Below are 25,283 nucleotides of genomic sequence, written 5' to 3' on the forward strand. Positions count from 1 at the left end.
ATGACTGGGAAAGGCACTGGTGAACCACCCATATTGAGTCTACCATGAAAACGCTAGAGGGCGTCACCCCAAGGGTCAGACATGACCCGGTGCTTGCACAGGGGATACCTTTACCTTTACAAAACCATAGAAAGCTTTATCATTAAGAACAGTGAATTTTATTTGTATCTGTTGTAGAAGGATGTTAAGAAAGTTATTCTGGAGGGTCAAAACCAGGGCAGAGAGGCCAAGGCCTCCCCCTCATGTTGCCTCCTGGCACTGGTATTCAGAGATTTACTGTCTTTCATCATAGCTAGAAGCGAATAATAGACCTGTCCTTATATCTGTCTAATCCCCCTTTAAAGCCTTCTACGCCTGTAGCCTCTGGTAGCAAATTCCATTTGTTTAATTTACATGCTGCCCACAATTCACTTGATATAATCTGAGTTTTGTCATATGGGCTTGGTTTGTATAGTCAGGCTGCCAACTCTGACTGGCAGCGTCTCTGCAAGGCAAAGGCCTCTTCCACTCCTACGTCCTGCAACTGTTTTATCTGGGGGCTGAAATGCAACATGCAGTTGTATTTCATTATTGAGTGTTGGCCTATTCACAATGTGTATAGATGTGGGTTTCATTGAGGCAATTAGATTTGATGTTCATTTTGTGTGTGTGTGTGTGTGTGTGTGTGTACCATGGAACTAGTACCCAAGGAAAGTGGGGAGAATAACACATCTGAAACTGCAGGGTGTTGGTGTGTTTTGTGCAACAAGAGTATGAACTCATTAAGGCAGAGGCACAATCCAGCATAGTATAGTCAGAGTCCAGGCTCTGAGTCAAGCATGAAGTCAGTAATAAGCACAGGTTCAGACCAGATTCAGAAGTCAAAGTCCAGATCCAGTCCAAGGAGTCAGTCATGAAAGGCAGGCAGAATCACTGGTGGCAAGATCAGCAGTATTGATTGCTTCCACAGCCCATCTTTCCCTATCCCCATCATGTATAGTAGAGGCGCTTGTTTCACAGCTGGGAAACATCACGCAGGTGTGCACATTTTCTTCCTTGCTGTCTGAACTCAAGTGTCTCTGGGCTGCTAAATAGGTACTCCACATTCTCCCCAGCATCTCATGATGGACCCTCCTCCACCTCTGTTCCAGTGGTTCTGGAGGCAAGGTGACTGGTGGACACTAATTCTAAGCCCTGAGTCTGAACACCTGGGGTGCAACAGTCAGATTGGGAATTATCACCTGACAAGGTAGCAATAGCATCCTGCAAGAGACTGTCCATAGCTTATTGTGAGCTAAACTCTCCTTCCCCAGAGCCTTCTGCCTCTTCCAGGCCAGCTGTGCCTGGCTGATCCACAACAGAATGGCAGTGAGCTGTGCTTAGTGAAGAAGTCTTAGCTACTTAGAATCCCAGTGTGAGTTTGGCCAATAGAAATGTAACTGTCTGAGACTCTGTTGTAGGCAGCTGCTGGGTGAAGGACTGTTTCAGGAATGGAACAAAAATGGCTGATGACCTAATGGCTGTCTTTGGCCCAACAGCCAAGACCCATTCCTGTCAATTATAGAACACTTTATGAAGATGATTATTGTAGTCGCTACTTATAGACTCTACATGGAACAATGTAGCATAGTGATACATTGTGATATGGTAGTTCAGGTGTCAGACTGCAATCTGGGAGATAGATTCAGAACTCCTCTCTGCCATAAGAGTTTGCTGTATGACCTTGTTGAAGTCATCCTCAACCATGTTTCAAGTTGCTTTGGGTCCTTATTGGGATATATATAAATGAATGAATACATTCATATTGCCCCCTTTTTAAAAGAATAAGTGCCATATCCCATAAAGTGGCTGATAGAGGGATTCTTAGTAGCATTTGCTTCACCATGTGCCTTGCTACCTTCCCTCATGGGCCATACAGTCCATGGTCATCTCATGGGTTGCAGTGGACAGCTAAAAGATACCAGAAGATATCTTAGTATGAGGTACAGTCATAGAACACACACACTTAGTCCGTGTCACAAAAGAGCACATCTGTTCTTCTAGCAGTCTTGGCAGAAATAAGCATGGCAGCAGATACGTGTTGAGTGCAAGGTGCTGAGCATTAAAAAAATAACTAGGCCCATTCCGCACAAGGACCAATGTTGCCAATTGGTTCCTGATAGCGGAAACACTATTTTTAATAGTGCAATCTCTGAGTTACGTATCCCTGCCTTTGTAGTGGAATCCAGTAGCGTTTCAATCGTTTCCCACAGGTTTCCGGTCTCGCCAAAAATCGCTAGAAAGGAAGCGATTTTTTCTGTGCTTTGTCCTGCCCCTGGCCGTCAATCAAACCAACAGCCAATGGGCTCCCGAAAAGCCCCTTTCCCTTTAAGAACAGTTTTTTAAAAAAAAGAAAAACACACGTTGCAATGAATATGCCTTGATTCCTTGATTCCTCCAAACGTAGGGACCCATCTAGCTGGCAGCTGGCATGTGAGCTGGTGATTCATCGTTACCACGCTCCCCCAAGTGAAAAGAAAAATCCCCCCCCCCTTGCATGGGCACGATTTTCAGCCGAAAATAAAGGGAACTTGCAAACGGGGCTGTGTTGTGCTTGGTGACTTAGGGGAGCTTTAAAGCAGTTCTGTGGAGGGACTGTAGGTGGAGAAGCCTTGCTGGGTAAATGAAGGCTCACCGGTTCGTTGCTTTCTGCTCGCTCCGAGAAAAAAAAAATGGCGATCGCTTTGCCAGAAGTTCGGAGGAGAGAGCCAGGGGGAGGGACTTGGCTGGAAGCGCAACAATGGGAACGCACAGGTCTTTTTCGCTACTGTTGCAGATTGTTTGCAAGAGTGTAGCGCTTTTCGGAGGGTGAATCCACTTTTCTGGATTTCCCTTTAAGCTCTACAACGAAACGCTTTTTGCGGGACTGTTTCAGGAGTGTGGCAGATTGTGTGCGACGTCGTGCATAACTGCAAATTAGTAGCGTTTACAATTTGGAAGCCTTTTGCAACATTGAAGTCGTGCGGAATGGACCCTAGTTTCTGTAGATGTGGTTGAAGAGAAAAACCTGCAAATGTTTGATAATTAGAAAATGAGGACTTAGGAAGGTTTGCATTTCTGTGGAATGTTCTTTTTTCCCTTTTGGATAGCGGCCAGGGAGAAGGAAGGCTGATGAGGAATGCAGTTCTGAGGTTGCTGCCCTTCCAAGCTGGAAAGGAAGGAGACAAATGCTGGCGAGAACAAGTGCCTAGATGCTCATCTGTACACAGGTGTATCCTGAGGCCCAAACCAGCACTGTCCAATGTCATCACATAGACACAAAGGCCATGAGAGGAAGCATGAGAAGGGCCATAGTTTAGAGCCAGAGCATAAGCTTTGCTCAGGTTTAAGCTGGTGTCTCAGGTAATGGGTCTGGGAAAGGCACAGGTCTAGCTGTCAATATCTCAGCATGCCTACATTTACTAGGCTTCTTCTAAGCCGTAGTAGTAGGGTTGCCTAATCCATAATGTTTACAGAAACTTCTAGATCTATCCTATGCCAGTATGGTTTCTTTTCCTTTTCTGAAAGTGATATAGTGTTTCTCATGATGATGAGGGGTTTAAATGTTTTTTGTGTGCCACTGATTGAAGCAGTAGTGGGCAAACAGGAGCAGGGGTCTCTCTGGCCTCCCTGGAGGAATGGGGCCCCCTACCAGCGTGGCTTGGCTTCTTGCTATGACTAAGCCTGATTTTCCTCATTGTCAACATTTGAGCCTCATACATTTCAGTCAGTTTGATTCTCTAAATAGCAAGATATAAGTGCAACAAATTAAAAACCCAGGTGATGGCTGATATTCATTTATACATTTATTTAAACATTTAAATCTCAGAAATCTACTTTTCTGAGCACAGCCAAGTACCTGCCCAAACACTTATCTGGCACATCCTCAAGATATCTGAATGCCACAGTTGTGAGGTAACTGACTGCGCCTGTGTAGCCTCATTATAGAGGCTTTGAGCATGGCTGGCAGAGGGGATCAGAGACTGTGATGGGATGCAAGGGGAAAAGTAAGTAGGGCCCAGTAGTCAGAATGGAAAGGCTGGTGGGAAAAAGAGCTCATAACTGTTTCACTCACATGTAAGTGGTTCTATAGTATGTGAGGTAGAATTCTACTTTTAGTCTGATTCATACTTCTCAGGAAGCATACATAGTTCTTCCCTCCTCCATTTTGGTATCAAAGGCTAGCAAGTCTAGGTCCCAACCTAACACATGAGAGGGAATGACTGGCCCAAGTTCACCAAGTGGGCTTCATGGCTAAGAGGAGGATTTGAATCTTGGTTTCCCCTATTTCAGTCTGACTCTCTGATCATTCAGCCCTCTTCCAAATGCCATCTGGGTGGTCTAGCTTTATCCTGTGGTTGCCTGACATTGAAATACCTGTGCAAATCATTCTCAGCTTCTTCTGATAGGGCAAAACCTATTTCACTGAGATTCCACCCATTATATGCCTCCTGCTTCTCAGTGCTCCTTTTACATTCAAGGCCCGTGATGAACACATACTGTTGAGTTCCCACACAAAATGGATGTATATCGGCCCCAGTGCTCTGTCTGCCCTTCCTCCTGACAGACTGAAGCCTGGATTTGCACCTTGGGGGCAGGGAACAAGTCCTCCCCTCCCCCAAGCACAGCTCTGCTTTTAAAGCACTTGTTCTTTGGGCAGCAATTATGGCTAATGGATAGAGAGGTTGCAGAATGCCGGCACAGAGGGAAGCATCTCCACTGTAACCTGCTGCCCTTTCTGTGCACAATTTCCCTGTTTCTGTACTTGTGCATCGTGGCCCATAAGGGCAGGCTGTAGTTTGGTGTCTTCATCTACTTTGAAAAGGTGACATCTCATGGCAGGGGCCAGTCAGGGTGGGGAGAAGAAGCATATAACATGTAGCTTATCAGTGATACTTGTACACCCTAAGAACTGTTCACCTTAAAACTGAGGTACCTACTGACTACTATAGTGAAGATTTGTGAACAGGAGTTATACTTCAGGGTATAATTCAACCCCCAGGAAATTGGTATCTTTTCCGCAAACCGTGTGCACAGTCCCCTCCGTGTATATTTGTGCCCCCCCCACACACACACATGGGTATGTGTGTTTCCCCTCTAGGCAACAAGTTAAGAGAAATTGTTATTAATTACAGAATCGAAGCCCTGCCACTGTCACATCTCCAGCCCCCACCTTGGAACATTGAGCGGTTTATCCAGCAGCCAGTTGGGAAAAGTGCTTGGACTAAGTCAATATAAAACTAATTCTCTTTTCTTTGCAAAGAAATGAGGTGTGTGGCAGTAATGTAATTGCAGATAATGAGGTAAGTTATTCTTAATGTTCTGTCCACCTGATGTCAGCACCATCTGAAATACCTGTTGGCAATTTTCGGGACCTCCCCACGTAATTCAGAAACTGAAGCTGGTTCAAAGTGGAGCTACCCCCTCTTGATAAGTGTCAGATGTATATCAGTTTAGCCTTGCAGCAGATAACCTTGTCTGTATGTCTCTGGGCACAATTCAAGATGCCAGTTTCAGCTTTGATGACCCGAGACCCTATTGACCTGCTTCCATCTTAGGTCTGACATAGCCTGTTGGTAATTTCTTTCCTTCTAGAGGTGAATTTCATCTCCACAAGACCGAGAACCTTTTTGGTTTCAGCTACATTCGAGTTGAATAGTCCCTTAAGACCAAGAAGATTTTGAGGGTATAACTCTTGAAAGTTTACCCCCCCCCCAAAAAAAAAAATTGTTGGTCTCCAAGGTCCTACTGGATTTGATTCTAGCTGTTCTATTGCAAACCAAAACTATTATTTTTTGGGGTTCAGTGGTTGTCTGTACCCTTTGGAATGGCCTTCCAGAAGAAGTTGGGCAGTTTCTTCCCTCATTAGATTACTGAAATTTTCTAAAGCTGACCTATTTCAGCAGGTTTGGGGTAATTAACATCTCTTTTTTGTGCTGTTTTTCTGTACAGCACAGACCCTCTCACAGTTCTTGTTTTTTATTTTAGGTGGACGGGTTTACCCAGTAGTTCTTGGAATACGATGTTCCCTCCTTTAGAGGTGCAGCTATATTTAGTGCAACTTCTGTGGATGCTTGTGATGTTGTTTTGCAGTTTTATTTCATAGGATAGTTTATGCTAAGATGACAGAATAAAACCTCAATTTTATTCTCCATTTAGATTTTTTTCCATCCAACTTGCATTTTGTCTGTCAAACTTAAGAAGAGATTTGTTAGTCCCTTAGATGATCAACAACTCTTTTTTATTGGGAGTATGCTATTTTTTGTAACTAAATGTACTATTGTACTGTGGAACTTATTGCCACAGAATGCTATGTATGTCCACGCATCACTATACATCCAGTGGCTGGACCTGGTGGTTGTTAGAGGCTTGATCCAGATTAATGAGGTCTTACCCCCAATAGTAGATTCTTCTCATGTTGTTCTTCAGGGTACCCTGGAACAGCATTTCATGGAGATCAGTGGGATGTACTCATTTCTGCTACAAGAAACTGCCAATTTAGTTAATCTAACTACACCAAAACTATCTCATATCATTGTATTATTTAGCACTTAGAGAAAGCCTGTTCTCATGCCGTTCTGAAGAACAGCCACCACATTTTATGATAAAGGCACACAGACAGTTATGACTGTTTTAGACCTCCTGTTGTTTCTGCTGGAATAAGTAAGATAAATTAAAACAAAACAACAGGATTTACTTTTAAATATTTTATTGATTTATTTACTTCATTTATAAACCACCTTTCTCCATAGTGGGGATCTAATGTGGCTTACATTTTTCTACTCTCCTCCATTTTATCCTTACAATAACCCTTTGAGTAGGTTAGACTGGGAGTGGATGACTGAGTCAATCACTCAGCAAACTTCCATGGGAGAGTGGTGATTTGAACCTGGGTCTTCCAGATCCTACACTGATGTTCTATCTACTACACCATCCTGTTGTACACACATTGGATTGATGTGAAGGTGGAGTAGGCAGAATCTTTCACCTGGTGAGTTTCTGCACCCAGCAGAAAAGTACTGTGCAGCAGACATCACAGCAATAAAATGTTCTTTTCCCCATCTTATTTTTTTACTTATATCCTAGGACTAACATGGATAAGGTAATGCCACAGGTAGCTGAGCTGTGAGTTAGATGAGGTACCAAAGTTATATTTGGTTATTTCTGGCCCCATGTTGCTTCAGTTTCTCTCCTGATTTCTGCTCACATTTTGTGACTTTAGTTTTTGCTTCAGTTTTCTTGTTTTTCTGTTTTCTCCACACAAACCAGTTTCTTTGAGACCATTTTTACCCAAATTGTTTTCTGGAAGCCCATTTCTAGTCAACTGTTTCCTCAATCCTTATATCATTATACTGTTGTAATGACAGGCTTGGCAAGTTCTCAGAATTTCCAGCTTTCATTGTTTGTTTGTTTTTAAGTAAGTCTCTAATCACATATCTTGTGGAATTTCCCCCTTTTCCTTATATTTCCACAAGGGAAGGCACTAGAAACTAAAACAAAAAAACAAAAAGCTGGGAATTCAGCGAACCTGCAAAAACTAACATTACAGAAGTATATCACTATAACATTATTTTAGTGCTATTTTTAAAAACATATGCAGCTATGTTTGATATAACCATGTGCAAAACATGAAGAGGAATGGTGCTGTGATGCCACAAATGAAGACACCATCCTTCCTTAAAAATTCTGATTATGTAAGGCATGTGTGGAAGAAAATTAACTGACTCCCGAATTCTGAAAATGCAAAGGGAGGGACGTGTGTAGGAACAATGTCTCAACTGATTCCACTGCTTGTGGATTGATAGCCAAAAAATATCAACAGTAAGAATTTGTGGATAATTGGCCCATCCGAGTGTCCGTCCGGGCCAAGGGGCCAATCAGGAGCTGCATGCAGCGCAGCTCCTAATTGGCCACTTGGCCCGCCCTGGACTCGGAGGTGAGTGGGCCGGGGGAAGAGGCTTTGGTGAAGCCGAGACCTTGGGTGGGGAGGGGGGTGGGGGAAAGGCTTCGGCGCGGCGAGAAGAGCAGGCCCATCGTGTCGGAGACACATGTCGCGGCGAAAAGAGCAGGCCGACACGGCGGGCCTGTTCCTGTCACCACGCCGTAGCCGGGACCTCGGGGGGGGGGGAGAGGGCAGCAGGGACGGCGTGGCGGAGGGGCCTGCCAGGAGCCCTGCAAGGCCACCGGGTCCACCAGCGCCCATGCTAGCGCCCATTGTATTCCTAAATACAATGGGCTTTACATCTAGTCTAGTATATAATAAATAAATACATTTGTGCCCATCCATAATTTAAAATGGCCCTTTCAGCTCTTAAAAAGGGCATGAGGTGGTGTTACTTGCTCTCAGATGCATGGACACCATCATATCTACCGTAGTCCCTAGAGAAACATGACATGAAAGTGGCCAGTGGAAAACTCAGAGACCAAGACTGACCAGATGTACAAGACAGTGGTACAAATGTGGGAAGTGGAGGGATGCTCGTGAGCACATTTATGCTTCCTCAACCATACAGGAATCACCCAGTAACTCATCATTTACCAAGCTGGAACAGGATGATGGATTTCGCTCTGCCACTGATTACTGGCAAATAGCAAAACAGGAAAGGTAGGAGTTATGACAAGACAGAAAACATTCCTGTTTGTAGTTGTACCTGTATAGCTTTGAGTTGCTGTTACTGGCAGTGAGAGGGTGATGCTTCATGGATTATTTGGAGAGACCCTTACATTGGCAACAAAGAGACACTGGATACACGGCAGCCAGCCCAGTGAATGTCCTCCCCCACCCCCAGTGCTGGGAGCTGTTGTACAAAGAGAGCCGTGATATTATTCATTAACAGGAATCTGCCATTCCAGCAGTGACAAATGGCCTCTTGCTGCCTCTGCATCAGCTCCTGTACAGACCATAAAGCATGGGGACAGCTTAAATATGGACCTGCTCAGCACAGGCCACTGGGTGATCTGTCTTGGTGGCTATAATGCAGGTGCAGCCAGCTTCCTTCCAAATGAGCACATTTCCCAAGGCCATGTACGTAGTGCGTTCCTACGTGTCATTGGGATTTCAAGGTATATTGTTTCAACAAGTATAACTAGCTTCCCTACCCCATGTCATCTCTTATACCAGCCTCACCATTCAGATTTGTTGCTGAGTGTGCTGAGATCAGGTGGGCAGAGCTGGCCATACCTTTTATACCCAAGAAGGGGCCAGATTGCTGCTTCTTGCAGGTAGCTCTGCTGTTCTTCACCCCTTACAGGTGGGGTGGCAATGATTAAACCTTTGTCTTCACCACAAGATGCTGAAGCTAAAGTTAGAGTGCAAGAGGGGCATCATTCAGCTAAAATATATTGATTGCCTCTAAATAGCATCTGAATTTTACCATCTGATCATTATGTGAAAACAGTCTCATATCTGGGTCAGCACAAGAGTAGATCACATAACAGGAAATTGCCTCTGATTTTATTGGAGTTCAACAAGTCTTCAGCCCAAATCAATGAAGGGGCCCTAACTTTAAGAAGCATATGAAGTGCTTGTCCCTTCTCTCTGCTCCTCTCTCTGAAGGTGCCTTGAGTCCTGGAATCCAGGGTAATCTACCTCCAAATTTTCCTTTCCATTGACTCTACTTTTCAGAGTACTTTCCAGGCTTTGCTAGTTTTTCAGACATTTTTCTTTGGGAACTAGAAATGAGCATTCTTTTGGGTTTGAAAGGAAAGCTGGGTTGCCTGAAACAAATGGGCTAGTGGGAGATACAGGGCCACTCTCCAGGCAAAGTAACCCTGGGTTGACCCCATCCATGCGCACCCCTAAATCAATTGCATCTTATTATTACAATATCAATATACAATATTCCAACAATAACAACATTGATTTTCCAGCTAGAGGCTGAACCTCAACCCGTTTTAAAGAGAAGGGAGTAAATAGCAGCCCTCATTAAAAATCTATAGATTGCCCCCTCCCACCAGCTGCCTTCCCCTCCCCAAAAAGAGAAAAAGCAGTTTATATTCATTAGAGCTATTGAATATAAAGTAATATGTTTGTGTTGGACATTGGGGTAATGTGATAATCTGTCCGCATATCAGAGAGAAATCCACTTAGCAGCGCTGTCAGCTTGACAAGAAAAATGGGCCCATAAAGCCAGCAAATATATCGGAGGGAAAGAGCTAAGCGTGTGCATGTTGGGTGTTTTGAGGGGTGATTTTTGTTGCCAGTGGGCAGGCCTATGAAGCGTGTTTGTGTGTTCTGAGCTAAACATATGATACTCCTTAAGCCTCTGGTTTACAGACATTTGGGAACAAAGCTACTCTATTACATAGACTTAGTTCAGTGTCCTTCTGATAAATATTCACCACCAAATAGGCCCAAGAAGGTGTTTAAAAGGGTTGATGCTTACCTAGCATCAGATTCAGGTAAGATGATAGTACCTGCCTTCTGCTCAGAACAGCAAAATTCACCCATCAGTTCATGTCAGTGCTAGAAGAAACATTGACATTTTTTATTTATTTGATTTATATGCCACTCTACCCAGCAAACTTGCTTAGGGAAATGTACATAGCATCAACAGCTAAACATTTCATTAAATTAAAATTCAATTCTAAAATCTGAAATAAACAGATTTAAAAGTTGAATGGTTTAATTCAACATCCAAGGTAAACAACAGAATAGCATTATCCACAGTTTCTTCCGTTCCTCTGGAACTAGAGTATGGTCTAGGGCAGTGGTCCCCAAACTTTTTATCACCGAGGACCGGTCAATGCTTCACAATTTTACTGAGGCCCAGGGGAGCAGTTTTTTGCTGAGGGACATCGCCGCCGCCTGAGCCTCTGCTCCGCTTGCTTTCCTGCCACCTGCTGGGGGGTGCTGCCAGCAGCAGCTGTGCAGTGCCATGCCGAGGGGGCAGCCTCCGGACAGCATCAAAGGTGAGCCAACGACAGAATGGCAGGGCAGCATCTGAGGGAGCAGTCGGGGAGGAGGACGAGGAGGAGCCGCGGCCCGGTACCAACTGATCCACGGACTGGGGGTTGGGGACAGCTGATCTAGAGCATCTTTTTAATAAGTAGCAGTACTGGCTGTAACCTGTTCTAATATCTAATCTGAACACAGCCCGCGGCGCCGCGGACTAAATAAAGCCGTAAAGGCTTTGTGGGAGGAGTTAGGGCGGGCTCGGTCCGGGATGAGGAAGGGTGCCGATTGGCCCCTTCCTCCAGACAGACCATCGGCTGCAAAGTGCCTGCCAATTGGCCCGGCCGATTCCCGCCCTGCCGACAAGGAAGCAACTGCGAGCCGCACAGAGTGCAGCTCGCAGTTGCGCCTTTGCCGGCGGCCTGACGCGTTGGGAGGCGCAAAGCGCCTCCGACACATCAGGCCACCGACCACGGGAGCCCCCGGCAGCCGCGCAGAGCGCGGCTGCCAGGGGCTACCATGCCTAGTGCCCGCTGTATTTTAAGTACAGTGGGCTTCATTACTAGTATCTAATATTTGAGTCCATTGAGTCTACATGCTCAATATGGTCCCAGAATCTTGGCATCATTATACTTGATCTAGTGTAGTTCTCTTGTAACCTTGTTTTGTCATTGTAGGAATCATTCACAGTGATGTAGTCCATAAGGTAGAGATGGTGGTGGTGAGATCAAGTCTCAGAATAAGTATCATGGACATGCAAGTGGGACAGGTTGTCCTTGTTCCTCAAGTTTTTCAGTGGACATAATGAGATGTTTTGAAGTTAGTGAAATAGCTTTGCAATGGCATCTTCTCTAAAACGAAAACCCTTTAATTTGTCCAAGAGAACGTTTTAAAAGCACAGAAGAAAGGAATGCTTAATGATGACCAGCACAATCCTACCATACAAAGATAAAGTATGAGAAATACACAAAAAATAAAGTCATCTAAATTGAGATGACAGGGTAGGGAAGCCCAAAAGTAAGCAAAAGAAATCAGGGACACATTTAAGTCAAAATTGGGTGGCTGCAGTTGGGCCAATTTGGCTGGAATGTTCTATGCTTATGTCACTCCAGCTGGTTCATTTTCTCTGACTGTTGGAGCTTGTATGCTCAAGAAGGCAGGGAACCCTCTCCTTTGTCATAGACTTGACCAAAAGCTTTAAAAACCTTGAACTTTTCACTCCGTCTGGAGTAGAGTCATGTGTTAGCAAAGTCTCCAAAGCTGTTTGGTCAGTGGCCTCATTCTCAGTTGCCATTTTTGTAACAGAAAATCCTTTTTCAAGGTAACGATGCTGAGATTTAGTAGATTTCATACAGCTAATAATTCCCCGAACAGCCATCTGACGGTGGTGTTTTAAAAGCCGCTTAGTTTTTTGCTTTGGAGTTTATGAAAATCTCCCGCACTAATATCCCGGGAGCCAGCCTATAATTGTGTTATTAAATCAATCGGAGCGGATTACATTGTAAAATCAATAAGCGGCTGTAATTGCATATTAGAAAGTTGTTCGGCTGTTGTTGATTTTTTTGTACACGGATAATTGTAATAAGCGTGTTTACCTTCGTGCTGATTTGAAGTCAGTCTTGCTGAATGACTTGTGGCAAGTGAGCTTAGCCGTGGCCTGTTAATGTCTGCAGCAGCCACCGGAACCTCGTGGTTGGGAGTACAAGGAGGCTAGCAGTTTGATTTTCTTTGGGCTTGTGGATGGATGGAACACAGTCATAGTCTAAGTCATATGGGTCCAGAAAGAACAGTCCATAAATTATTAGGTGGCAAAAACACAGCAACAGTCATACTGAATCATCTGGCAAAGACTAAAGACTAACTTATGTATCCAAGTACATTGCTCAGCAGCCTATAACTCAGTAACATATTACTCTCAGTTAACATGTGAACAGTCTGTGTTGCAAAATACAATGATGAGAATATAATGCCATGCGGAAGCTCTGGTCACAATATGTTTACTGTGGTGGGTATTGTATTCATTCAGATCATCACCTGCATTCTGGATATTTTAACATACTTCCAAATATTAAAAGCTGGTCACATATATCATCTCAGTAATTCCACAGTATAGACTAGTAGGGGTAGCATAGTTATCCCCAGGTGGCAGCTGAGGGAATGGAGCTGAAACAAATGTGTCTAAGGCCTATATCCACCTAATGAGATAAAAGTTGAGGTCTAGGCTCTCTCCCTAACTGCAATGCAGTGCCAACTTTTAAGAAGTGAATCGATTCCTTCGGTTAAAGCCCCTGAGACCCAGGAGAAAAAAAGTTTCAGACTTCTTAGTATAGATCATACTATACTAGTCAAAGGCCATGGATCAGCAGAGATGTAGACAACCTGGAGACCGTCCAGTGGGGATAAACCAAAATAATAATCAAGAATTTGAAAAGTAGGCTGTGAGGAGCAATCCAGAACCCAGTGATTTGTTCAGAAGAAAGACCTATTGTATTAAACTGGGCATGTTCCTAGCAATCATTTTTAGAACTGCAGCCTTAGAATAGGTTGTGTTTTGTTTCTAGCCACTGAGGAAAGGGGGAGTAAACGAGCAAATTTAAATCCGTTTAGGCCCTCCAGTTACGTGTTCCTCTGGGAGAAGAGGCTCCTATATATTCAGACTGGTCCTGTTTCAGCCACAATCAGCAGGGCTTTTGAAATTCTCCAAATAAAGATACTTATATGTGTTTTGATGTAGTTAAAGAAACTAGAACAAGTGTTACTGGGTTTTTGGAAGTGTTTTCTCACTCCCAGGAGCCCTAATCAGATCCTAGGGCCTTCCCACCCAATCTTATTAGCATAGATGGACATATTCCTTTGAAATCAAATTTAAAGTATGGGAACAGAAGAAGGAAGGAGTTAAAGGCAGGGGTTGCAAAGAAGAAGAGAAAGAAGAAATAGTGTGGGGAGGTGGAAAGTGAGGTGCTGCTCAAATGGCCCTTGTCACATCAGCCAGCATGCTGCCAGGGGGGAGGAAAAGAAGGGATAATGAAGATGGGGGGCAGATAAGGGTAGGTGGTGTTGGAATATGCAAGATCTGTCAGTGAGAACACTGAGTCAGCTTCAGACTTTTATGAATGCTGTTAGGTTGTGTTTTATAGTGCTGGGTAATTTTAAAGGTTTTAATGTTGGTTTTTAATATTGTAATTTAATCTGTTATAAGCCGCTACGAGATGGGAGTGGCAGGTTAGAAATTGAAGGAATAAATGTTTTGCACTGGAGAAGGCAATAAATAAGCCTGTAAAGATTCTGGATGGGTCCATTCAGTGGATGATTAAGATGGGGAATTGCAAAGGATACCCATGTGGCCTAAGAATCAAAGATTTGTATTGACAGTCTGACTCTCAGAGGGCAAGTGGAACACATGCCTGCCTCAGGGGTCCTTGGTCAGGGCCCCCACCCTCTGTTGCAAACACGTATACCCAGACTCCCTTCCCCACGCCTCCCTTACCTGTTTATTTCCCAATCTCTCCTTGGTTCTTTCCCTTCCCTATCTCACAAACACATAGACACAAGACTCCCTTCCCTTCTTCCCTCCCCCTTTCCCTCCGTACCCTCAGACCAGGGATGGCTGGACCTCTAGGGACTGTGCAGCCAATGGCTGGGTCTCCCAGGGTAGCATGACCACTGCCTCAGCCTCCGTGGGTGGCATGGCTGCTGGCTGGGCCCCCGAGGACTGTGCAGCTGCTGCCTTGGCCCCCACGGGTGTTGCAGCCCCTGGCTGGGCCCCCAGGACAGCGTGGCCACTGCCTCCATGTGGGCTGGCCTTCTCCGCTATGGCCCTAACTCGGTGCATAGTGCCCCCCGCAGCTGGGCTAGCCTCATCGGCCGCTGCCATCACTGCTGGCCACATCCATGGTGGCTGCCACTCAAGGTCTTCTGGCACTCTCAGTGGATGGCATTTCAACGAATGCGCCAGATTTGTTCAACATCAATAAACTGCTCTTATTCCCATTTCCAAAAAAGGGATATTCCAGTTCCTTGGCCATTCCAACCACAAGTATCACATTAGATTCAGGTCTTAAAGTAGGGGTTGGATCAACACTTTAGGCTGTAGTTTTTCCTATGTAAAGGGGGGGATTTTGAGTTGCCATTTCTCCTTCTCACCAAGACAAAGCTCTCAAACTCCAACTGTTGTTTGTTGTGCTACCTCCTAGACCTAACCACAAAAGAACAGATCCCTCAAGAGGTAAGTTTGGTATTTTTGTCCAGACTTTCCATTCCAGCTGACACGGAGTACCAAGAAATTGACTCCAAATCTTCCCTCTTGTATAAGATGGATAGTTTTCTGGGGAAGAAGTGTCACACTCAAACCAGGGCAGACTCTTAGCAAACCAATACCAGACTTCTAACAAAGGCGCAGAGAGTTCTCCAGCTAGCAGCACCCAGTGGTGTCTTCAGTCCTAGGATTTCAGTTCAAGGGATCAGGCCAGGTCTTCTTAATCATTGCATTGCCCTTTTTGGAGTTTTCACCACTATTAGCACGAAAGTATAGAATAACCTGCTTAGGGGGCAACAATATCTGCCTCACCGATTGCTCAAGGATTTGCTCAAGGAGGTTCTGGAATATCTGTTGGTCACATTGATGTCCTGGAAGCAATTCTAGCCTCACCATTATCTCAGTCAAGAACAGCAATCTTCCTATTGGTCAGTGATAGGAGGATTGAGGCGGCCATACATAAAGGCTTTAGGGACATCTATCCAAATTTTAGTTACTTGATCTTTCCTGGGACATCAAACTACCCATTTCCACAAAATCCAGATGAACTGTGCAAGGTCACTCTAATATCTGCTCTTGCATATTATTTTCTCCATGCAATCCAGTTCTATACCTAGCCCACAGTATCTTTAGCTGTCACTTGCAGGAATATCAGGCTTGGCAAGCCAGGTTTCCATAGAAATGTGCCCAATGAACCAGTTTCCATAGGAAAGTTATTTGGCAAGCAACTGGATGCTATTTTCATTGAAACCAAAGATAATAAGATGTTCCAATGACATGTGAAGAAGCACACATCATTCAAACACACCCAGTTATTTAATCTTCTCAAGCAACTTAGCAGTCAAGCCCACCTGGATCAGTAACAAACTGATCTCATGTTCCTCTGGATCTTCTTTGAGAATTCAGTTTCCAACACTTTTAAGAGAACCAATAAGTCAATTGCCAAATAACCAGCTCTGTCCTTTCCTGTTGGGTGTTGGGTGATCTCGATGCATAGGCTATAGAAAATCTAAACCAGGGTAATGTCTTAGTGCTGTCAAAAGGCTGTCAAAGAATAAGGTCCTTTCAAGGTCCTCAGAGAACCACCTATGCATGTTAGCTGCAGTACAGATCCTCAGACAGATGTCTGTATCTTTAAGTGTGGCATGTATTCAATTGTCATTAAAGTTCTAAGGAAAAATTGGGATGTTTGTACTAGTCCGAATAAATACATCAAAAGAAGCAGTTGTGAATGCAAACTCTTTTATCTATACTAAAGGCCTTTTTGGAAAGAGAGATGCTGGCACTGGTGGATTTGACCAAGGCAGCCCACCAGTTCCTCACATTTTCCTGCAAATACTGTCAATCCTGTTATTTCGACTTACCTTGGTAGCTGTTATTAGAAATAAGGAAATAATTTACCTTTTGCACTTGCATAACATCTTGTTCCTCATCCCCGTGTAGTCAGTGTGGTAAAGGCAGAGGTCTCTTGAGAGAGGTCTCCTGCCTAATTCTTCCCACCCCGGGGAAAGGGCCCAGATTTAGATGCTTGCTGGACTCTGAAGTTCTGCTTAAGTAAGATACAGTGCTTGTTCCCTTTAGTACCTTTCTAGTCCAGAATGCCTGTAATTGTGTTTAGCTAGGTGATTAACTCTGTTCATCCCATCCTACTAGCTGTCTGAGCAGGGAGCCCCAGCAGGAAGAAGGTGCAACCTCGGCAGGTTTTTGGAGCTGCGTTATGGCTGCTTTGTGGGTTTTGCCAGCATGTGGAGGTTAGCTCTGAAACTTATGAGGCTTGCGAACACCCTTCCCAGCTGGGACTGTTCTTATGCATCCCCGTGAGCAGACTGCCTTTGGGCCAGCAAAGAGAGACAACAGATATTTTACCTTGCCTATAGATTTTCTGTTCTCCTTGGTAGATGTATGACCACTAAAGTCTCTCTTTGTTGTCTGATTTAGGCATGGAATTAACTAGGGACTTCTGGGAAAGTCGGTTTATCCTCCCTTCTCACTCATCTTAGTTACATGTTCAATTAACTTGTTGGCTGAGTTACTGTGTTAGGTCAGAGAACACTAGGCAGTGCAGTGCTATGCATTGGGGGGGGGGGAGCCTCTCTTCCCAGAGAAGGCTTTCAGTGGCACCCTATTCTTGTCCCAACTAACATTTGTAGCTGTTAACTACATAAATTTTCCATCACGTTGCCTTCCTTCCTTCCTTCGGTTTCTTTGACCAACAGTTTTCTCCTGTTCAATTACCCCCTGTGACCCATTTGCAGAGAATTATCATCCTTCTTTTTGCTAAACAGCCCAAGCTCTCACCTCTAAATAATACCACTCCTATAATCATTCTAGTTACTCCTTTTACAGTTCTTCCCTATTGAAACAAATTATTTAAAAGGTAAATAGGCTGATTTACATATTTTATCACATATTTGAATATTCTAATTTAGAACAAAATTCCGAGTATTGCTGTAGGCTGGCTGCTCTCAACTTCTATGCAATTGCAGGGGGTTGTGCACAACTCAGAATTCAGCAAAATACCATCTGCTTACCTGCAGCTGCATTACCAGCACCCAAAAGATTAATCAATATGACTGTGTGTATGTGTGTGTTTTATATATCTGTTGACACCCTTCCCAAATTCTTAAGTGCCTGCATTTTTGGGCCAAGACTGGTTAGGTGGCTGTTTCCTGCTCCATTCGGCCCCTGGTGTTCATTCCTCAGTCAGTGTGCCTGTCTCCTAGACAGTGAAATATGGCCACAATTAGCCTGGATACAGTTCAATTATGATAAACAGCGCTTGCACCCTTTAAGCCGTGATTAAAAGGCCTCCCCCCTTTGATAGAGAGACCTAATTTCACATTATTATCGCTGCCGCTTGATTATAAAGCACTCCTTGGATTTACAGTTAAGAGATGGATGTGGAGGCGCTGCTTTATCATTTACACATCAGTAATGATGCAGCTGTCCCTCTGCCACAACATCCATTTACTAGCAGGAGTGTGTGTGTGTTCTGCTCCTCTCCCCCGCCAGAGTGGCAGCACCACCCCATGTCATCCAGGCCCTGCCTGCCACATGCAAGTGGGCAAAGTCACCCTTACGGTAACAGCGTGATGAATGGGCGCACACTAATGAAATGGAGACATCAAGGCGTGGGGCGAGGAAGAAAGAGTGCTGATGGGAGGCAGCGGAGCTGTCCCGAGTCGGAGGGGAGCGGGAAGAAGGATCGCCTCGCCACCGTGTGCTGTCAAGGGAGAAATTACACATTTACTCTTGCTTTTTCTTAAGGAGACGGCCACCATAGATCAAAACATGGATTTACAAGCCAATTTTCAACATGAAATATAGACACCAGAAATCAATTTAAGCTCTGCTTCTATTTTAGCAAACTCTGCCCGCGTTTAGTCCCAGGTAAATAATGTGAACCAGCCCAACCCCTGAATTCTTCATTCAGCAGCAAACAGAACTTACTGTTTGTCCAGATGGTCATCCCTCCACTCTAATTATTTTACTTTAAGTACTAGATCATTCCTCCAGTGTAAAGGGTGAGGACAAGAGTAAGAGTTAAACTGGAGCTAATGAGGCTGCAATAAAAGCCCACACCAAAACTGTACAGGAAAGAAGCACCTGAAAGCTATTACTCTAATCAGAATCAGAGCCCTTAAAAGTATGTTTCTAGCCCTCACTGTTACTGGGTCTGTGTGAATGTGTGAAGAACTTCTTCTGTTTCGGGAATGAGAATTCAAAGAGAGAAGGGCAACAGGAAGTGTGAGAGTGACAGTTTATTTCAAACACTTGGTGATTTTGGGGGGACGTTTGCTGTTCACAGCTCTCCAGTTCTCCATATATAACCAACCTTCATCCTCCTTGGCCTTACTACAAAAATGCACATTTCTTTAACTAGTGTGAATTGGATACCTGCGGAGGTCACTTAAACCAGTATTGTTCTGTGTACCGATCTTAGAATATTTGGACAGAGTAATATACATAGCCCCAGTCCTGACTGAGACCTTTGCTCCCTGTCTTTGCTGCCTCAAGGGGTTGTTTTGTATCTGCATTGAAGATTTTCCACAGGTCAGTGCTAGTGTAGAGTGCATCCACCAATCAGTGTCTGTTCTCAGCTGCTGGTTACCTGGCATCCATCTGAGCCATATTAAGATTAATCCAAGGTAAGACCTGGTATTAGTCAGGAATGATGTCTCAGGATTGTCTTCTGCCACTGTTTCATCTTTAAGAGGAAGCAGTTGTGCCTTTTAAACTAAACTAAGACTGACAGCATGCAGTGCAGACAAGGCCTAAAGGTAAAGGTGTCCCCTGTGCAAGCACCGGGTCATGTCTGACCCTTGGGGTGACACCCTCTAGCGTTTTCATGGCAGACTCAATACGGGGTGGTTTGCCAGTGCCTTCCCCAATCATTACCGTTTACCCCCCAGCAAGCTGGGTACTCATTTTACTGACCTCAAAAGGATGGAAGGCTGAGTCAACCTTGAGCCGGCTGCTGGGATTGAACTCCCAGCCTCATGGGCAGAGCTTTCAGACTGCATGCCTGCTGCCTTACCACTCTGCGCCACAAGAGGCTCTGCAGAGAAGGCCTAAAGACTATTAAATTGGATCTCAGCTTTTTGGCTGCAAAAGTAGGTTGGGTCTTATGTCAAAGAGAAGAGTCTTAAATATTGGCCAACTAAATTTAAAGGCCCAGACAAACTGACAGCCAGCGAGCCACAATGGTGCTTCTAAAGGGCCATACTACTGATGTGGATTTTGTGAGGCGGTGTGTAGCAATTACAGTTTTGTCAGTTACAGTCCAGATGACATTTTATAGCATTTCCATCAAGAGAAAATTCAGGCCTTCAAATAATCAGTTTGACTTCTTGAGAACATCAATTTCCATGGTGATTTTCCATGAACATAAGAACATAGGCCAAGTTTCCTGAATCAGACCTATGGGTCTCTCTAGTCCAGCCTAATGTTTTACACATAGCAGCCAAGCAATTATCCTGGAAGACCAAACAAACAGTGTACAGAGGCCAAGGTCTTGCCTTTTAGTACTAGTATACTGAGGTTTCCTTCCTGTGTCTTAGGAGGCTCCCTTTAGTCATCATGGCTAATTGCCACTGATTGTCCACTCTTTGTTGAATGGGAAACTCCCTTGTAAAGCCATCTGTGCTCCTGGCCATCACTAGAACCACCAGCAACAAAGTCCAGAGTTTTACTCATTGAGTTAAAAAGTATTTCCTTTTGTCTGCTCTGACTATATTTCCCAATAACTTTTTTGAGTGCATGTGAGTTCTAGGATTAGTGGAGAGGGAGAAAAAGCTGCCTGTATACACTTTGTCTAACCCATGCATACGGGTCTCCCCGTGTCATCATTTTTGTCTCCCCGTAGCCATCATTTTTCTAGACTGAAAAGTCCCAGACTCTTTAGCCTTTCCTCAGAGGAAAGATGCGCCAACCCTTTAATTATTTGATTGCTCTCTTTGGTATTTTGCTGCACCATAACTCTATACAAGGGCGTTACAATATTGGCTGTAGTGTTCAATTCCTTTCCTAACAATACTTAACATGCAGTGTACTGCTACACACTGGGTTGACATTTTCACTGAGCTTCCCACTACAGCCCCAAGATATCCGCCACATCCTCCTCCGAGGGTAGGTGAACTTGCTATTTTCTTGTGTGGGACAGAGGCCACAATGATGAAAATGGGTCGCACTTACTATTGGTCATTGAATGGCTTTCACTTATCTCTCCTTCCTTTACCTGCTATGGGCTGCCAAATGTACAAGGGCCTCCTCACAGTGGTAAAGGAAAGTGAGAGAAGGAGTGCTTGCCCTACCTCTGTCAAATGACCGGCTAGACAGGAAAAAGGAGCCCTGTAGACAGAAAAGCTTGGACACTCTTCTCCACAGCTGGCCTGCAATCATGCAGCCCCATAGGTGCCTGCATAGAAGGCCACACAATTAATAGTGATGACAGGTAAGTGCAACCCCATTTTCCTTAAACACAAGCTTGCAGAAAAGATCATGGAATTGTTGCATCACAAAAGACCTGATGGACATGTAATGCACAGACCCTTTATTGAACTAGAATCCCTGGGCTGAACTTGGATCTTTCCATACCCCCAAAACAGAAGGGACCATGGTAAAGCATGCCAGGATGAAAAATATTGGTACAGGCAATGTTATGGTTTCATTTGACCTTTTTGCTATAGTTGGTTGCATTATTGAGCAGCTCACAGAGCAGTGTCCCTTGTAACTTGGCCAACACCACTGAATCACAGCTATGGGGGAGGCTTGGCCAGTATGCTGTAGTTGACCTTCAGCATCTAGTGGCATGAACTGATGATCTCATCAGGGAGTGCAAGCTAATAGACTTTTGCAACTGGTGCTGGTATCCAATATGCATACAAATTGTCAGTGTTTGAGGAAGTAATTGGACATCATTAAACTCTTTTAACTCAAAGTTTTAGGGGAATTCCAGGAGGAATAAGAAGGATCCACTGACTTGCAGTGGAAATATGGCAGTTATTGGCACAGAGGATTTTCACTCACCGGTGTGGGCTTGGGGAATGATACCAAGCTAAGTAGGACATTTGTTGTCATGAAAATTGTCGTTCCCAGAACTGAACACAAAATATGCCTTCTGAATTTGTGAATTTAAAAATGCCTGTACCTTGCCAAAAATGTTCCCTGCTAGACAATGCACTGTGTACAATTATTTCACAGAATTTTATATGTGAACTGGCTCTGTGTATTTAACAGGCGGCGGCTGCCTCAGCTGAATAGGGGGCCTTCCCTGTCATCCAATGTTCAAAGCTCATTGATCCCCAAATTTTATGACACCAGCTCTGGCCTGGTCTTGAGAAGCCAGGCAATTATTGTAGGAAGTCTATGAAGTTACAGTAGCAGCATTGTGTCTTTGCTGAAATAAACTTATGGTACCTGGTTCTAAACTGCTAAGCCATTGAGTGTCAGTTTGTTAGGAATGCAGAAAGACTAGTATAGCTCTACTCTGGCACTTGTGGGGAGACAGAGAGCCTGGCTCCGTGCAGCTCTCAATCAGGGTGGGTTGGGAGGGCACAGGAAAGTGTTGGTCCATAAGAGATGTGACCTGTTGGATCATGGGCAGGGGGGGTGGGATGTACTCACCATTGCTTTTGTACTGTCAAACTTAACATGACCTGCTGAATTAGAAATGGGAGCAGGCAAACGTATGTAACTCATAACAATCTAAATGATCTCAGAGACAGTTAGTAGCCAGGTGAAGCTACCCCTGTCCCTAGAGCACCTCGCCATGGTAATCCATGCAACGGTCACCTCCAGGATTATCTTCTGTAACTTGCTCTAAGCACGCCTACCCTTGTCCATAACTCGGAAATTGCAGCTAGTACAAAAATGCAGCTCCTCGCCCTGATCTGCTGGAATGAGCTCCTGGAAGAGCTGAGGGCCCTGCAGCAACTTTCTCTGTTCTACAATACTGAGCTCTTCCACCAGATCTTTGGTTGAGGCCACAGTGATGAAGATCAGAGGCCCCTCCTCATTTTTAACTGGAACAGCAGATTTCTCCACATCTCCAAGGCAAAGGGTGGCTGGTTGTTGAGCAGGTGGAGGCGGGTTTTAGTTTACTACTGGGCTAGAGTGGATTTCAATGCTAGAGTTCTGCTATTTTATTGTGTTGTAACTTGCCACGAGACAGTTTGCAGATAGTGGCAGGTAAGAAATCCAATAATTATAAAAACAATTAAATCTAAATAAACTTTGAATAGAACAGAGAGAAGAATGACAGTCTGATCAATGGCATTGCAAGTGGTGCCACAGCACATTGAAGGCATGTATGTATCATAGAGATCCTGTGTGAACATGCCTGTAAAATGTCAGCATTTATGTCTGGGTCACTGTATGCATGTAATACAAGGTTTTTTGCGTGTGATCCCCCGCACACACCCCTATTATTTTCTCACCTGTGAGCAAGATTCCATGTGACCTCTCGCCTGTTCTTTCTCTAACTGCCAGATGACTGCAAGAACATTGCCAACATCATGAAGACATTGGCTCACAGAGGGTTCATCTTCAAGCAGACCTCCAAGCCCTTTTGATCTCCGGGGCCAGCCAGACAGGGCTGCATGCGGCTGGCTCCTGCTACATGGGCGTGATGGGCTGGAGCGTTCGAATGACAGAAAGAGGACAGAGGAACGAGCAACCCCACGACTCCGTCAGTTTTGCTGTTCTGCCAGTAGAGGCTGTATATATGGAACTGGAATCTCTGTGTAGGCCTGACGTGACTCCCTCTCTGGGGCCGGCTGCCTGCACGGCCTGGCCTAGCCTGCAGCCCCCTAGGGTGCTTGCTCCACATGGTTAGAGATGTAGATTGTTTTCCCTTTTGTTGGCTTCTGATTTCCATTGGCGTCTTTCTCTTTCTCTCTCTATCTCTCAGCTCACATTTGCGCCTGTAGCAAGACCATGGTGCAATGTTCGGGGCATTTGCCCTTATTATTTCGAGTCCAATATCTCAACAGCTGCCATCAAGCCCTCTTTTCCCCATGTGAATCTGTTACTGTGTCTTCTGCGTGTCAGCTAAATATTGACCGAGCAGCATTCAGACAGCCCTCACTTTCTTCAGCAGGCTCGCTCTCCCCCTCCCCCCCTCCCTGGTTTTAAGCAAACACTAACCCTCTTAACTCCTCCTGTATGTGACCAAGGAAGATTGGCTCTTTCTGTTTAAGGCAAAGTGCCTGTATGCCCTGCCCACCAGAGGCTACCTATCTCCCTGGGACTCTGTTCAGCAGGGGCTATCATAGGCTGGAGCGTCCTGGTTGATGCTTGACACCATGTACAGCATTTCTTGCTCCTTCTTTCTTCGTTCATGCCTCTTTCAGGTATGATGTACTTTGCTGTGCATCCATCAAGAGCTTGTGCATGGCCCTCTTCAAGCATGCAGTCCATTGCAGGCAGTGGACAATACCCATCACTGCTCGCCTGGTAGGGGCTTGTGTTCCCAGCCTGTTCCTGGCAGGGCTCTGCAAACTGACTAAAATCTCTGACCTTTTGCTAAACTGACATCCTCTCCCTTCCCACAGTGGCACACGGCAGCAACTGGTTTGTTGCTTTAGATCTGCAGCCTGTTTTTCCCATTGCCCTTGTACCACTGTGGGAGAAAGGAGGACAGCGGAGGATTCTTCTGTTCCCCAACACAGTGGTTTCCTACAATGTCCTGCCCCACACCCTCGCCTTTGCTGAATGGATCCCCAGATGGATAGGTCCCAGCTGCTGCCTTCCTGGGAGCTACGCTAAGAGGGCTCTGCCCATGCAGCAGTCAGGCTGTGAGCTGATACAGGCACTGGGTCTTCCCAGTAAATAATGCATGGTGTGTGGATGTTCCAGCTGAACCCAACTGACCTCCTCATCAGCTCGTTACTCCCATCCTTGCTGTAAATGTGCCACATGAATAAAGTTTGGGGGGAAAGGAATGTGGCTTCTTGTGTGCTATGGGGGAGAGGAGGGGAGAGGGGTGCTTCCCCAAACAGTAGCAAGACCATTAGCTTTCTGTTTTCCTCTTATTTCAACACACAAGAACTGGCAGATGGTTCCCACCATCTCAAATACATTGCATGCTTTCATATCACTGATCTGCTATATATGTGCTTCTAGAACACATCCAGGCATTCCCACCAGTAGCTCAGCGAACACAATACCTGAAGCAGATCACTGGCTGCCTTGTAGGCTCTTCCTCGAACCTGTTCGCAGGTAACAGTGAACCTCTTGTACATGCGTCCATCTCTTTGTAAGAAAGAACCAGAATGTGTTCATTTTACAAATGACACCAAGGATAAGCACCTAAACAAATGTGGGGTTTTAAGAACACATTGAGCTGCATGTTCACTGAATGTAACACAAGAATTACCCAATGTGTTCAAAGAAAAAGCAGCCATATACTTATTCACCATATGATGTGTTCACTGCAGCTCATGAACAGGGCTCCTGTGGAAGGCTATTGAGAAAAGGCTGTGCTTAGCCCCATACTGCCTTGTCTTGTACTGCAGTAGGAATAGAGGCAGATGTTTTTGATGGAGGACATCACAGAACCATTAGGAAAGGATAGAAGATGAAACCATATTCAGTGGCCACCACTAAAATTTTGCATGTCTTATGTTTCAAATAACT

The 25,283-nt window shown here is 44.9% G+C and overlaps 1 protein-coding gene across 2 annotated transcripts in view; it reads left to right on the top strand.

Moving 5' to 3' along the window:
- The window catches only part of ERI3 (ERI1 exoribonuclease family member 3), a 239,578-nt gene extending 214,989 nt beyond the window's left edge, over positions 1-24,589 (top strand). For both annotated transcript variants that reach the window (XM_077334022.1, XM_077334023.1), the window contains exon 8: positions 23,136-24,589. In XM_077334022.1, the coding sequence (XP_077190137.1) occupies positions 23,136-23,218 (83 nt within the window). In that variant the 3' untranslated portion in view covers positions 23,219-24,589. The remainder of the gene's footprint in view (positions 1-23,135) is intronic.
- Positions 24,590-25,283: the final 694 nt, after the last annotated feature.

The sequence above is a fragment of the Paroedura picta genome, chromosome 4, assembly GCF_049243985.1.
Source record: "Paroedura picta isolate Pp20150507F chromosome 4, Ppicta_v3.0, whole genome shotgun sequence".
NCBI lineage: Eukaryota > Metazoa > Chordata > Lepidosauria > Squamata > Gekkonidae > Paroedura > Paroedura picta.